At 39.9% G+C, this 16,234-nt stretch overlaps 1 protein-coding gene across 1 annotated transcript; it reads left to right on the forward strand.

Annotated features, from left to right (window-relative positions):
* Nucleotides 1–13,348: 13,348 nt before the first annotated feature.
* Nucleotides 13,349–15,675, forward strand: irx3a (iroquois homeobox 3a). The gene is made up of 2 exons (XM_008405569.2): nucleotides 13,349–13,887; nucleotides 14,381–15,675. The coding sequence occupies exons 1-2, from the start codon at nucleotides 13,669–13,671 to the stop codon at nucleotides 15,446–15,448; spliced, it is 1,287 nt and encodes a 428-aa protein (XP_008403791.1). The 5' UTR covers nucleotides 13,349–13,668; the 3' UTR covers nucleotides 15,449–15,675.
* The last annotated feature ends 559 nt before the right edge of the window (nucleotides 15,676–16,234 follow it).

Here is a 16,234-nt window from a genome sequence, read left to right on the forward strand (position 1 = left end):
GTTTCCACTGGGTGGGTTTGTATACGAGAGTATGGAGGATTACAGTGAAGGAAAAGATGATGCAGTTGAGTCAATGGATAGATGGGGATGCTAGGCGCCAACACACGTGCACACACCCCCACACGCACACACACACAGGCACAGGACACTCGACCAGTCAGACTCTCCCGTCAGCGCCACCAGGGACCCGCCATTCTCATGCAACAATGCAAAAAAAGCTCATTACCATCTTCTAAATATGCATGAATAAAAGCCTGAATAACCATGGCCAGTTGTCACCTGAAGACTGGCCTTTTACTGTCCAATAAGCAAACATATCCATCTCCGGGACTGATAGGCCTCATAAAGGAGGTCCTCTTACCGCTTTTCCCTGGAGCACCGCAAAGAAAGGGAATTTTGAAATGCTAAGTAAGGAAGTGAGACAAGGAGGGAGGGGAGGCCAAGAATCAGTCATGTTGAGTGACATTTCTCAAATCTGCGCATCTTATCCAGGGTGAGATATTCCTATCTGACTGTCATAGGATGTGACACAACAAACCCTAAGTCTGTGAATGAGGGAGTGATTGCACAGCGCTTAACAGACAACACACGCCGCGCCTCCTTCCTGTTTAATGCCAAGTGTAAAAGGAAAAGGGAGGCAGTGTGATCACACAGGCAAAGTAAAAAATGTCCTTTGTTGGCTTTACCAGGGGAAAATACCGCTTCTTTGTTTCAGGACCAGTTGTATTGCTGAAAGTAAAGGACACAATGTAGTTAAGGATCGCTTTGAACATTAACTTTGTTACTATTTATATGAGCTGTCCATCATTACACAATGCAATAAATTATGGGAGGAAACGGTACAAGTAAGCAGGAAAAACAGGCAGACGAAAAACAAGTTGGGCATAACTGCTTTGTGTCAAACAAGTCTAGACAAAAACACAAGAGGATAATATAAAAGAACACTGTTCTGTTCAAGAAAGTTAAACTGAAAACTACATAAACACAAACTGAAGACACACCTTTGTTTTGTTTTTCAATTAAATTAAATTAAGAACTATAATCACAAAATTTAATCCCGCAAACCTTCTTGATTGCTTTATTCAGTAATCAGAAATTCACTTAAGCACAATGCAATGGATAACAAGAACAGGAATTTTACAATATCAAAAGCATCGGGCAGTCCTATCATTCTGAACTCTTGTCAAAACCTCTCATGTGCCCAGCTCTCAATGCGACAGTGAGGGAAAAAAAAATCTCAGCTCAATTTAAGTCTCATCCAAAGAGCTTACAACTGTAATTAAATCATTAAATTCTTGTCTACGCTTCACAGAGCGTAGAGAAATTAACTTCCCACCAACCTCATTTTCTATTTGAACATGAAATAATGATTTTCTGCCAGTCTAATTACAAAGCCAACATCTGATCAAGCCCGCATCCAGAGGGGATTATCACATGCGCCAGTATTAGACCTCATTACCAGCCTGAGTGCAGAATTATTACATCTTGTAATTGGATGGTGAGATTTATATACAGATCGGGCCGGTTTCTGTAAGATTGTAATTACAAGCTTCGTTGGTTAGCTACTTATCAGAACTTTGCAGGAAAACAAAACAAATGGCTGAGCGAAATGAGCATGTCATTAACCTGTAACCCCAGCGTGGGGGGAGAAGTGGTGTAACGCTCGTGTCTGCATTAAGGGAAATAGGTTCATCCATTTCAGTGCCCCGCCTGTGATGGCTGAGCAAAACAGTCTGTTTCATTTATTTAACCTGGGTAATCTGTGTGGGTAGAAAACACACGCACAGAGAGAGGGAGAGGGAGAAGAAAAAAAAGGCTATAAATGAGCTGTCTCTTCTGCCAGGATGGGCTCAATGTTTCTATTACTTAAGGCTAACAGGCTGTGAAGCCATCCATTCTGGAGGCTGCGAGGGGGCTATTTCGCCTGCCTCACTGAGAGAAGGGGGCCATCGATCCCAGAGCCTCTGCCGCTTACCTGCAAGAGTACAGGGGCTTTGTTGCAGCACTAAAACAAAATAGAGGGAGGTAAACCTCACACACAAAAACAAATACAGACACAAATGAGAAGGAGGAGAAGCCTACTTAGCTCCTAAGTAACCCCTAACATAAACAGGCAAGTAATCAATGGGGAGGCCAAGCTTGCTGAGATGGCCAGGAAAAAAGAAAAAAAGAGGGGGAGATGGGGAAAGAAAATAAAAATTGTTCAATTACGGGGTAAACACGTTTTTTCTCTTTTTTTCAACCAAGTGATTTTGCAGTGCAAATCAATGCTGGCAGGTCAGGCTGCCTGCTACTAATCTTGGCATTACAACTCTCCAATCAGAAGCGCTCAGGTAATGGAGTTGTTATTGAACTTCATAGTCTGGATTAGATTCTCGCTGAAGATCAATGCTGCGCTAAGATGAGACTGATAAACCCTTGATAGCAATCTGAATCCCTGAAGCCATGGAGTGAAGCATGCTGGGCTCAAATACTGAGGAGGTGGTTAGTGGGGTTGTCTGGACACAGCTCCTCCTCCCCTCTTATCCCCTCTTTTAAAAATATTGGAACCAAGACGTTTCATTCTTATCTCACAATTTTTAAAGGGTAAAAAGCATCAAATTTTAAAGCCATAAATTCAGAAAATTTTAGAATTATGAAATTGCATTTTACATTCTGAATGCTTTAATTAATTTCAAATGTGGATTGATAACTTCAGCAACAACCTAAAGCTGAGAGACGACAGCATCAGTTTATACCATGCCAAGGACTCATAGCTCAAACAGGGAGTCAGCAGCTAAACAGCTGAGGTGACAGTGGTCTCTTCTTTTTTTTTTAGTATAAAGTTTATCACGTGTTGGCCCCAACTATGGACGGAGAACAAGAGAGTTGAAAAAAACTTGAATCCCATAATGTACATTTTTACAACAGCTCTTAGGTATGATGATTTTCTTCACAGCTGGAATCCCCATAATATCATTGAGCTCCAAGCTAATGATGTGTGGTCATACATGTGTAGGTCTTCGTCTAAATCCAAAATAAAGTTGGCTATTTTGTGTACACTAGTATTATCTACCACGCCTGAGAATACACGTGTATCTTAAAGACTAGTTGCCTCAACCTGGCTGTCAGAGCAAACAGAAACATAGATTCCCAAAGATGATACTGTATCTCTAATGATATTGACGAAACAATTTCATCTTCTTTTCCAAAGAATCTTTGTTAGAAATTCCCTTTCATATTTACTATGAATAGCCAAACCAAACCTATTGTTGCACAACACAGTAAGAGAATGCTTCTTTAATTATAGTTTTCCAAAACCTTTTGGTCGACAATCTAAAAATTCTTCTTTATTTTTTTCTGCTTCCAGTGCAAGCTAGCAATTTATCCCAGCAACTCAGACACCATTTAGCATTAACCCAAGTGGGGCAACAAAACGGCTCACAATCGATGCTGGATCAATCCAGCAGGCGAATCAATCACAGGAATTCTTTTTCTTTGAATATTTAATTAAACATGGTGGCAAACAACTCAAGGATTTATTATTTGATGCTAAGAGCATTAGCGATTTTCTTCTTCCGCCTTGTCACACGGGGCCCAAATGCTTTGCTGGTCAGTAAGCTTAAAGGAACCAGGGGAATAGCATGCAGACACTTTTCCAATATATAATCATGCGTATGTATACATGAAAATATACTCTCCTKCCTGTGTTCCTAATCCACTGCCGCTCTGGGGCACTCATTTCATTAGACTTGGCCTGGCGAGGTTGACAGGCTGTGAGGCCTCTTTAATATATGCTATAATGGCTGTCCAATCCCAGCAAATGATGCTGATGAGCGATGAGCATTTCGTGTTAGTCTGCTAATGTGGCTAATGGAGGAGCAGGAGTTTCGCATATGTGCTAAACTCAGAATCTGTTTGTAAAATTGACTGTGAAAAAAAAAACAAGTTTTCATTTTTTTTTTTAAAGTTAATGATTAAGGCTTTATATAAGACAATAAAAGTCTGTGATCCACTTGTATTGACTAAAATCAAACCAAACCAGAGTTTAGGAGAAAACTAAAAGTCGGAGTATCAAAGAAAATGACAGAAACACAAAGATTAGCAGATCTAAACACAGAGCTACTGAGATGTGGAGCAGAGGGCCCTCAGAGAGCTGATAAGAGTGGGCGTGGGCGATGATGAGGCCCACTCATGGGTGCATTGTTCTCCTAAAAGGGGCGGATCTCCCCTGCGTTGGTGGTTATGAAGCAGCAATAGAGGTGCAGGGAGAGGGTAATCGTTATTGGCTGTGACAGCAGTGACCTGACAGCTGGGTCCAGTCTTGCTCCAGTACTTGTTGTACAACAGATCAGACTCAGACACACGCTCACACACGCACACRCACGCACCCATACACACTGTGCAGGCACAGACACTTATGCCGGCTATCGACCACGTGCAGGGGCTTGCATGCATCTATGCTCAAACTGAACCCAATAYGGTAAAGTATACGTATTTATGACATTTTTTATTACAATCTTATTTTATCTCACAAAGTTGTTTTTTAGTTAAGATGTGAGCTCATGCTCCAATGCAGCTTTATGTCYAGCACTTGCATTGGAAACAACCACTCCAGAGGTATTCCCCACATACACGTTTTTATRTATCAAAAAAAAWAWATWTWTTTTTTTTTACATACAAAATTTATGTATTAGACTGGCTTTTATAAGTTTGTTCCAAATTCAAGAAAAACTACTTAACATGAGAAGAAAAAAATAGCACTTCTTAAGAAAGGAAAAATCAATAGCTGCTATTGAATTTAGGATTTAAACCACAGGCTTTAAGTCTTCTTAAGTACAACAGGATGTTTTGTAAAAACATCTTCACATTTAGAGTCAAATTATTGTAATAGATTTTTTTGWAGACATGTCCCAGAACACGTGTCAATGTGTCACATATCTTCTTTAGGTGTAACAATGCAAAGTTTATTGAATTATTGAAGTCAGTTGAAACAGAAAATCAAAGAGTTGAGKACCATAAACTGAAATKATTTCAAACTCAGTCTGACATTTCATAAATTATTTTATTTTAATGGTAAAGAGCCAAGATCTTACATGGCAATTTTACAGGCTGATTAAAAAAATACAAATTTGTAAACTGATACAGATATTATAAATACTTTTGGCCGATTTTGATGGACATGCATCATYTGTCATTGAGATATATACCTTATCAATTGCCTTGRCATCTGTTTTTGACAAAATGGTGAAAGAATGATGGTAATTTGCAGCATTCCCAGAAAGYTCTCTAATTGTAGRATAAATGTTATTTTCCTCACCATATTAAAGTTGCTTTTGCCAGTACTGATGAGCCTCAACTCCATCATCTATCAGCTAGTAAAAAKCCAACTGCTTAAGAAACATTTTATTTAACCATCTTTTGGARAAAACAACCTTTAGTTTTATCTCACAAATCTGGATAACAACAGAAATKTTGATGTTTCTCTTTTACGTTTMATCYAATCAGCTATTTGTTAGGTTGCACCACTAAACTGGGCTCAAGGTAAGATACATAGCCCTTTACTGTTCATAAAAAATATCACTAAATGTTCATGTTATCCCTGATCAATACAAAATAAAGAGCCGCCAAGCCTAAGGTTYATTGCATCACAACATTGCTAAGTTGTCATAAAATAGCATTTTGAGGAAAACTCCAGCATATTTTCATTTAGTGCGACATCTTTCTTTGCCATAATTGCCTAACTTCACCACAGAGATTYATTTTTTTTCTCTAAATAGGAAGCAAAATCTGTCATAACCTTGTAGTTATTCCATGGTGACTGAATCATATTTAAATCCTGAAGAGAACAAAGAGGAAAGTTCTGCTATGCTTAGTAAATAATTAATAAGAAAATGCTAATTATGACTCACAGACAAATGAGATGAGGATTTTTTTCACTGGGGTAATATAAGGTTGCTGCTGCTGTAATATTATGACATTGCAGGGTTTATTGACAGACACAAGCAACATTGTAACATTGTTTCCTAATGTAAACATTGATGTTATTTTATAGCTCAACCTAAGAGATCACATTTATGTATTTCTAAAATCACTATTATAATCTTCATGTATAATAGCGATTAGATTCCAGTCTGTTGATTTCCAACACAAGCAAACCACAAGTGGTAAGCATCTGAATCCAAAGGCACAGTGAAAATCTGTCTATATTTTTAATTTATTATTTATGTAATTTAATACTTTTGTTAACCTTTTTTTACTTGAGTTAGATATTCAGAAAATATTGATAATTACAAACTCTGGATAAAAAAACTGACCATGCAAAAACCAATTAAAACCTCTTAAAATTAATGCTTTAGAAGTGAATGAAAAAACATTTAAAGCAAATGTTTTACTTTCTGAAGTCAGCACACATTCATCTTTTTCATCTGATGTAAATGATGGCATCAGCTCAACATTAGTGAGGCTTAATACAGGCTAGCCAGTGTTTCCAGGCCAAAGAGTCAGCACAGGCTCTTCTCAAGCTATCCATCTTTGATTAGACATGGTGACTGTAGGCTCATGAAAATATTCAGTTACACGGCTGCTAATGTCCTGATTTTGAAGCCATCTTTGGCTTTGTTGTCATTAGCATCTACTTGCCTAGTATTCCCCCTGCAAAGTCCAGGCCTCCACACACATGAGAAAGTTCGTAACCCATGTTGGTGCAGCTGCCTGGCCTCCAGTCTCAAACCAGCAGAAGCAACAGCTGAACGGACCGAGGTTTTGTCGTGCTTAATAAAAGTAAAAAAAATAAAATAACAAAATGCTTGAAAACTGATACTGAGTGTCCACAGTTGAGATGTCAGCCAGGGAAAAGGGCTGAAAGCTGACCGGATGAAATCTATAAGAATGCTTTCATTCACTGTCCAGCTATGCTAATGTAAGGTTGTTGAACTAATCTGTCTTGATCTATAAAAATGATCAAAAGGATTAATTCTTCACCTTTGCATTGATTGACCTTTATTACACATTTAAAGAAAAAAATCATGATATATCTGTATATTTATTTTATTCTTTTAGTTTAGAATTTGTACTTTTTTAGAAGTCAAAACAAAGGGATTTTTACTACTTAATTTATAGTTACGACTTTACTATCAGTCTAAGTGTGGTAAGTACAAAGGAAGATTTCTAAGATCAGGGTTAAGTCTTGATCCAACAGAGTTTATAGCCAGAACCAGCACGTTAAAACGAGAAAATGTGTTTTACTGGTTCAAAATTCAGCTACTTCACCACTTAATGATCCATGCAGGAGCGCTGTTTCGAAACTTTATCTTGACTTGACTGATGKGGAAATATCAGCACAAACAGCTGTTTAAATAAACGGGAAAGTTACTAAAGGAAGGCAGGCAGGCTGTTCTGGCCCAGATCATCCAACAGCTGAATAGTTCTCCACTGTCAATTTGGCACCAGGTTGGTTAGAAGAAAGGGAAGAGAGGTGCCGAGTCTCAAAAACACATCATACGTCAATGATGTGGTGCAAAACAAAACAAAAATCTCACAGGAAAGTTACTCAAAAGACATAAATTCAAAACAGTGTACAATGCAAATGGGAATGTGTGTGGTAACCAAATCTTCTGACAGGGTGATTAGTCTGTTCTCTGAGTCAGTCGGGCAAAGTCTCAAAGTATTTCAGTGTTAGTTCAAATTGCTTCTATAAAAGGGGTGACATCATGGGATCAGATTAACCAATCAGAAAGTGAGATAACCTGTTGTGTTATGAGAGAAACATCTCACTGGACAGCTAATGAAAAATAGAATGAATTATGGTTTTTTTGGGTTTTTTTTTTTTTGGAAAACCATCAAAGAGAACTCTGTAAGTACCAAAAGTGGCAAGGATGCAGTACTGCAGCCAAAATAGCTGACTCATGACAAAGGCTGTTTTAAAATGTTATAATTGTATAAAAGACAGTTTCACATTCAGGGTTTAACTGCCTCAATTATCAACATTTAAGGTACAATTAACAATAGATTGCTTCAAAGATTTCTCAATTTTTAAATGATCAAAACAAGGTTAGCGTCCAGCAGTGCTTTTTTTTTTAAGGGACCTGGAAAAAAGCAGGTTGTGTCGGTAAAAGGTCAAATTTGAGGTGTTTTGTGTGAACTGTAGTCATTTTTCCATTACTGTGAGGTTTTGCTATCGTGCAAATCAAAGAATAATGGTTTTGTGAACCAAAAGTGCCAAGTTGGGGAAAACGGAAGCAAGTAGCTCAATGGTAAACTATAGAGATAAAACATGGTTTCTGAAGTTTGACTAAKAAATTATAGAGAATTAAAACAGACAATAAGAAAGGCATTATCGGCTGAATTCAATTCTCTCACAGGCTTTTTCTTAGCTGGTCGATGGTCATTAACCATCATGGAAGACATAATGAAACAAATTCTGCAGACATATCCTGTAGTATTATATTTTTATAAACATCATTTGAATTCCATCAGCCAGAGGCAAAGGATCATCTGCCCATGTCATCAGCTTCCTATCATGCCAGGGGCAATGTTAAGCCACGTTTCCACTTGATGTGAAATGTTAATTCCTTTCAAATAAACAGGCCAGCAAAGTTAATTTCCATCATGTTTAGAATGTTACATGGAGAATAAATCATTGACCACAAGTACAAACATCCGAGGCAATTACTGCATTCACGATTTATCTGAGGAAACATTGTCAATCTAAGCCTCAGTAGCAAATATTTATAATTTATCATTTAAATGAAATTGGAACGTCTGAATATTTTTTGGGATAATAAAGGATTATTTTAGGAGTTGCGTCACTCTTGCTGTATCCAGAAAGTTCTCTAGTGCCACAACCTCGTAGTTTCTGTCTCCCCCTGTTTGCCTTTCCCTTCCCCTCCCTCCCTCTTCTTGCCTTTCTCCTGCCGTCACCTCACAAAGAGCCTGGCAGCATCAAGCCAGCTTGCATTTTAATTTGGCCCTGAAGTTACTTATTTCATTATCGATCATCCGTAATGCTGAATCAATGTTCATCTTGTTACGTGGGCCATACCCGTGTAATACAGTGATAGTGGGGGCCCAGAGTTACTCATTCCCTTTACAAAGTGACTTTACCGTAAAATCAATGCCTTGTGTTACTGATACAGGGGGAAACTGAAGCAAATGGAGTGAAAGGGAATGGACAGCGAGGAAGCAAATTGGAGGAAAGGTACAACTCACCTTCAAAGCATGCATTCCTGGTTAGTGTGGACATTATGTTCCCTTAAGCCCGGGATTCATCACCAAAGTGCAGTGCAAGTGTTTTTTAATGCTTAGTGCATTACATAATGTGATGAAATTTCAGTTTAACTGCTTTTACATTGACAGGACAGCAGACTGTGTCTGTTCTGCGGGCCTGTTTTATGCTAAAATAACCCTGAATTATCCTAGTTAAATACTTTGATGCTMCATAAATACCTGCCAGGAGAGATTTGTTATTTTTTTTACAACAAATATACAGGTTATGCTTCAGAGCACACACTAAAATCTATAAGCATCTTTGGTTGAATCATTAAAAAAAACTGCCAGATTAAAACAGACATTAGGGACAATTATTTAGTGGGTTAATGGAAAGAAAAACAGATCCACAACAAGTCTAAATATTATGAGTTTTAAGTCAGTTTTAGCTTAGATTTTCTTAATTCTTCTTAGTGTATTTTATGTATGCATGCACACAYGCAGTATTACAATTAAAATGCACATTGTACAAAATGTCTATGCTTGAAGGTGCCTGGCGAGAGCTCCGCAAGATCTGAATCTAAAATGGGATACGTGCAGCTTGTACGCCTAAATTTAGTAGTTGCCTGCACCCCAAAGTTAACAAGTTAATGTGAAACACTTGCAAGGTAATGCATTAATTCACACTTTGATCTGCCGTCATAACCCAACTTAATAAGTTGCAGTCCATTGACTGTTAATTTGTTTCCAAATGGTGCGAGCACAAGGAAAGGGTTCCAAAATGCTCTACTTTTCCACTAATGCAAATCAAACTTGGGCTATCTATTTAACATGCATGATTGGTTGGTGTAATGTAATTAAAAATCCTGCTCTTTAAATTATGCCAACAGTGAAAAAAATTAAACTTTAAATGTATTTTCAAAGTACACTTGCTTCTGCTGCTAAGAACAATTAATTTCCAGAAACTAATTCATTTATTGGATTAAGCCTCTGTTCTTTAAACACCGCCAGATTTATGGGCCCTTTATTTAACCCTAATGGGACATGAGTTTCAAAAGAGCATATTTGGAGATTGAATGTGTTGCACAGTTAGTTTTTTAGGTTACCAACAGATTTAGGTTTGAGCCCGCAGAGGAACATTCCTCATAGAACAACAGCAGCTCACTATAATGAGTTTGTAATCAGGAGGGTTGGGCACTTTTGTGAATTATTCCCGAACTTTTTAGTTGTCGTTTCATGCTTCCAGATAAGCTTGCGTATTTGCCATCAGTCGACCATTAGCTTTTGTTTATACTGGAAGTTATTCGTGTAAAATTTATAGCTATTATTTTCGTGTGTGTCCATTAAGTGTAATTAATTAGAATTCCTTTTTATTTTCTCCTTTTATTTTAATATGTAGCTGTAAAGTTGATCTGCAAGGGCTCTTTTAAAATCGATTTTGGGATAAGAGTTATGTTCTGTTCCCCTCTCCCTCTCAGTGTGTCACCGAGGCATTATGGAAAAGATCCAAATGTGTAATTTGAAGTGTCTCTGTTTGAAGCCTTTGATCTCGCCTGTTTTTGCAGAGCGCCTCGGCTCATCATTTGCGACGTGTCGCTGGTGCCCTGAGTATTGCATAAGGAACTACTGTTGAGCGATAGGCCGTGTATGTTTGCTTATGAGAATGTGAAATTGTGTCATCTGCATAATTACCGTCGAAGAGCTCTCGACAAAACAGCCCTCAAGTCACTCGCGTGTGATTGCCCTCTTTTTTCTTTTCTTTTTTTTTTTTTCTTGTTTTATTTTTACAGCTGCAAATTAAATTGGCTCCTGCACACTAACGTTTTGAAAAAGTAAATAAATAAAATTTATTATTATTATTACTATTATTATTATTATTATTATTATTATTATTATTATTACTACGAGTCAGTGGCTTTCGGGGCAGCCCGGCACATGCTTACTGTTTACCAAGGCTCACAGGGTTGCAGCATCTTAATGCTTTTATGGCTGCGCCAGTTTCCCGGGACGGTGTGAAAGTGTTAACTTAGTGCGTGGTGTGTTTGATTGGGGGCAATAAATCAGACAGAAGTCTCTAGTCTGGATGGGTGGGGCGGTGGGCTAGGAGGGGTGATAGCCGGGCGGTGAAGGTGCAAGTTCTGAGCTACGCGGACCCGGAGATGAGACACGTGCCCATCCGGACTAGAGGCGCTGCTGAGCGGACATAAAACAGGCAGACACCTCGCTGGACTCCCACACTCTCACTTCGAGCAGCCACGTGGGCTCTCCCTCTCTTTTCTCTTTCTGTCTCTCTCTCTCTTTCTGAAATACACACACACACACGCACACACACATTTTTTTTTTTTTTTTTTTTACCTTCTAAAACTTCCTCTGCATCTAAAAGTCACATCTCCCACGCAGCCCCTCTTCTCCCCCCACAGACCCCTTCAGTTTTGCGGGTCGATGTAACACGGGCGTGAGCGCACGCGCGCGCGCGCCTGCGTGTGCCCGTGCTATTGACTGCTACGTAGTGATTACCATTCCGGTCGCATGGCACCAGCAAGCCGCTGTAATTAATAACCCCATAATCCGGGTTGGGTATAGCCTATGTCGGCGAGGAACACACACACACACACACGCACACACATTTAAACATACACACACATTCAGGGCAGAGTTTTACAGAAACAAGGCGTATCCTTATGGGTAGCCCCACAGTAGAAATTATAGCTGCCATTATCCCTCCCAGACAATGATAACTATCTGCTTCAAAAGAAGATTAAAGGTTTATACAAGTTCAGAGTTCTTGGAAAAAAAAAAAAACGGATCGCATTATCAGACCAGAACTGAGATTGATGGGATTTCATCACGCCGTCAATAAGGCATTAAGACTTAAAGCATATTTAAATGGGGTGCGTGGGGGATAATATTACTAGTAGTATAATAACAATAATAAAAACAACTGAACTTCTGGGTTTGTATGGCGAATGATTAACAAAACAGATGCTGGTAGCTACCAAAGTCGGCTCGAAATGAGATTATGCTTGTCCCGAATACACACTTTTCTTTATTGATTCATGGAATTCCAATTTTGACTCCCTTGTTTAGTTTTAATCCGCATTATTTACACGAAAGAAACAGGTTGCATCAAAATTACTTAATGGATGTTTAAGGATGAGGGATTTTTTTTTTCTTTTTCTTTTTTCAAAAGAAAAAGTGTAATTTAAAATTTGTTTTATTTATTATTATTAATTATTATTATTACTATTATTATTGTTATTACATTTTTTTATATATATTTAATTGTGTTTATGTTTATTCTCAGAATAAACATCCCTGCAGCCCAATTCACTAAATTGTGCATCCATCTGGTTTTCACATTTTTTTACTTTGCACTTTGTCTTCATTAGCGGCTTAATGCGCCCCATCAGTGGCGTCTTCCCCCTTTGATACCAAGGGGTTACACGCGACCCCGTTTGATGTCTTGAATTAAAAGAAGGACTCCGACTCTGCTGCCTCTCCATGAGTCCAAACCGGTGCAGAAAAGCGCGGCTCTTACCCAGCGATCAAGCCTTTTAAATAAATACATTTCCTTTAAAGTGTGACAAATATCATTTTGCACATGCATTCATTATTAAAGACACAAGTTTCCGCCTCGGATTTACTTTGGAACATTGCATAAATATTAGGTGTTTGTGAACTTTCATAAAAGGAGGAAAAAGCGCGTTTAAATTCAAATTTAAAACAGGTTGAATTCAAAGAGGGATGATTTTTTTTGTTTTTTTTGTTTCGACGAGCAGCTTTCAGTTTTATCGAAAGAAAAGTTTGCATATATGTTAGAAACGCAAAACAAACAAACAAATAAAAAGAGAGATCACCAGCCAAGTTAATCATAATGCTCAAGACTTTTGTTCATGTGGTCAAAATATCTGAATAACTTTTTTTTTTAAGTCTGCAGTTTGACAAACACTAAATGAAATAGATTGGCGAGCCATAAAATGAGATTTGAAGCCTCATTCAAAAAACAGCTCCCGACATTAGTGCATTTATCCGAGGGAGAGAAAGAGGGAGGGAGGAGAGGGAGGGAGGAGAGAGAGAGGGTGAAGGAGAGAGAGAGAGAGGAAGAGAGAGAGAGAGCGAAAGAGCGCTGTTTGGCGTGTGGTTTGTACCAGAGGGGTGAGATTTGAGAAATAGGAGGGGCTTCTAAACGACTAGAAATGTCAATCTGAGCAAGGGAGTCCCAATAATCTGAGGCAATCTGTAAGGACCTGACCTTAGTCCATCCAGATCAATAGGGAAGTGAGGGTGGAAAGAAGACGAAGAGGAGGAAGAAACAAGGGGCGCAACCGGGATCGTTTACAGTGGCTGTTCCCGAGGAAATATAGACTTCCCGAGCCTGGCACCTTTTGTTGCTCACATGTTCACACTGTAAAAGTGGATACCGAGGCAAGTCCGTTGCTTTGCGAGGCTGCAGAAGACTCTTCCTCCCCGCTTCCTATCAACATGTCTTTCCCTCAGCTGGGATATCAGTACATCCGACCGATATACCCGCCGGAGCGCCAAGGGATCGCCGGCAGCGCCCGGGCCGGGACGGAGCTGAGTCCGTCCGGCGCACTTTCCAACGTCCTCTCCAGCATGTACGGATCTCCTTTCGCCGCAGCCGCGCAGGGCTACGGAGCCTTTCTACCTTACTCCAACGATATATCAATTTTCAATCAATTGGTGAGTGTCTTAACTCTGTGTGTTGAGTTTTCTCTCAACTTTTACGCGGAGAAACTTTTTGGGAGTTTTTAGAGGCAGAACTTTTGCAGCGCCGGGTTGAACTTTGTGGCTTGGACATTTAGTTAAAAAGTATTTTCTTTCTTTTTTTTTTTTTTACAAAGTGAAACATTAACAAAATCTTGTTTGAGTTTATTCTTAGCTCCACTTTTCTGAAGTTGATTAAAGCGAGTTAGAAAAGTGAAAAATGTGGTGGAAGTGCATAGCTAATTAATTAATGAGAAATATATTTTTTAATAATTACACTTGCATTTATTTGCGAACATGCATAGGGGGCAATTTGAAAAATATTAATAAATAAAACAAACTAAAACTGAAAACGTATAAAAACCTACTTKRTTTCTACCTTCAATAAGAACCTGCAGTTTTAGYCCATCGCTSTAAATGAACACTTCACATGGCGATTCAGCTCATGAATCCCTCTTTGTCTTTTTAGGGCGCCCAGTATGATCTGAAAGACGGCCACGGTGTCCAGCACCCAGGGTTCGCCCCCCCTCACCCTGCTTTTTACCCATATGGCCAGTATCAGTTCGGTGACCCGTCCAGACCCAAAAACGCCACCAGGGAGAGCACCAGCACTCTGAAGGCCTGGCTCAGCGAGCACCGCAAGAACCCTTACCCAACCAAGGGCGAGAAGATCATGCTGGCCATTATCACCAAGATGACCCTCACCCAGGTGTCCACCTGGTTCGCCAACGCCAGGAGGCGGCTAAAGAAGGAGAACAAGATGACCTGGACCCCCCGGAACCGCACCGATGAAGAGGGGAATGTTTACACCAGCGACCATGAGGGGGAGGAGGGGGACAAGAGGGAGGATGAGGAGGAGATTGACCTGGAGAACATCGACACGGAAAATATTGAGAGCAAGGACGACTTGGACGACCAGGACGACCTTCACTCGGACATAAAACTAGACGGAAGGAGCGACTCTGAGATTTCGGACGGCTATGAGGATTTACAAGGGCCGGAGCAGAGGTTTCTGAAGGCTGTGGGGAAGGAGGCCAAGGAGGCGCAGAGAGGTGGAGAGCTCTTCCACGGCCACCATCACCACCACCCATCTTTGGACATCAAGGCGTCCCAACCAAACGCAGAACAGCTCAAACTCAACCAGGTGTCCGTCAGCTCTCCGCCTTCAGAGAACAACCCAGCCCCGGCCCAGAAACCAAAGATCTGGTCCCTGGCAGARACGGCCACGGCCCCCGACAATCCGCGCAAGTCGCCGCAGGTGAACGGCAGCGGCCCAGCAGCGACGGGAGGAGGGACGGCCACCCAGACCATCCTCGGCCCGCACAGACTAATCTCTTCCTGYCCCGTTGGGAAAATCCAGAACTGGACGAACCGAGCGTTCTCGGCGCACCAGCTGGCTTTACTGAACTCCAATCATTATCTGGGACTGGCGAACCAGGCCACCGCCACCAGCCTGGCACTGTACAGCAGCAGGCAAACGGAGGACAAGAGTCATAGTTCAGAGACTCCAGTCACAGGTACATGTCCCCGGCACTGAGACCCGCATGTAGAGAAAAAAAAAAAAACTAAACTCCAGAGACACTATAGGCCATTTCCTGTCATTCATTTCTTTAATTTTAGATCTCCCTTTGCCTTTTTCTCTCTCTGTCCAGGCCACACAGATGATCAGTGTTAAAGTGTTACAGCTAGGAGCAGACAGTGTTTGTTTGTATGTGTGTGTATGAAAGATAAATTGTTGTGGAAAAAGCCCTTTACCCTTTTTATTAAAAAAAAAAAAGGAAACGAAAGCATTTAAGAAAAAATAATAAATATTAAATTTGTTTGGAAAAAAAAAATCCAAAATTCGCCATTACATCGATTCACATGTACAAGATGGTTTTGTTGTTGTTGTTCTTTCAAGGCGGATAAATTTTTAACAAAAGTCAATGTGGGTTGTGATAACAGGCAGTAAAATTAGCGCAATTTCATGTTAATTTTCTGTCCCGCAGTTGAAGATCTAGTGCCTTTGGATGCAAAGAAAGCGGCAGATCAAACAGACGGAAGGCTGTCTGGTTTTGACAGTTTCGATTTTTTTTTATTTTTTTTTTTATTTTGATGCCATCTCATTCTTTTCTTTTGTTCTGCTTCTTTTGTTTTTAATGCCATATTTATCCAAATGAGCTTTGATTCTGAAAATGTAATTCATCCCCGTGTGTAAGTGTGTGTGTGTGTGAGACAGAGAGACAGAGAGTGTGTGTGCACCGCTTGTGTTACTCCGTTAAGGCCTCTCTTTACACTCACTTGTTTTGGTCATGCAAATGAGCTCAATGCAAATTCATTTCAA

The sequence above is a fragment of the Poecilia reticulata genome, linkage group LG3, assembly GCF_000633615.1.
Source record: "Poecilia reticulata strain Guanapo linkage group LG3, Guppy_female_1.0+MT, whole genome shotgun sequence".
NCBI classification, from domain to species: Eukaryota; Metazoa; Chordata; class Actinopteri; order Cyprinodontiformes; family Poeciliidae; genus Poecilia; species Poecilia reticulata.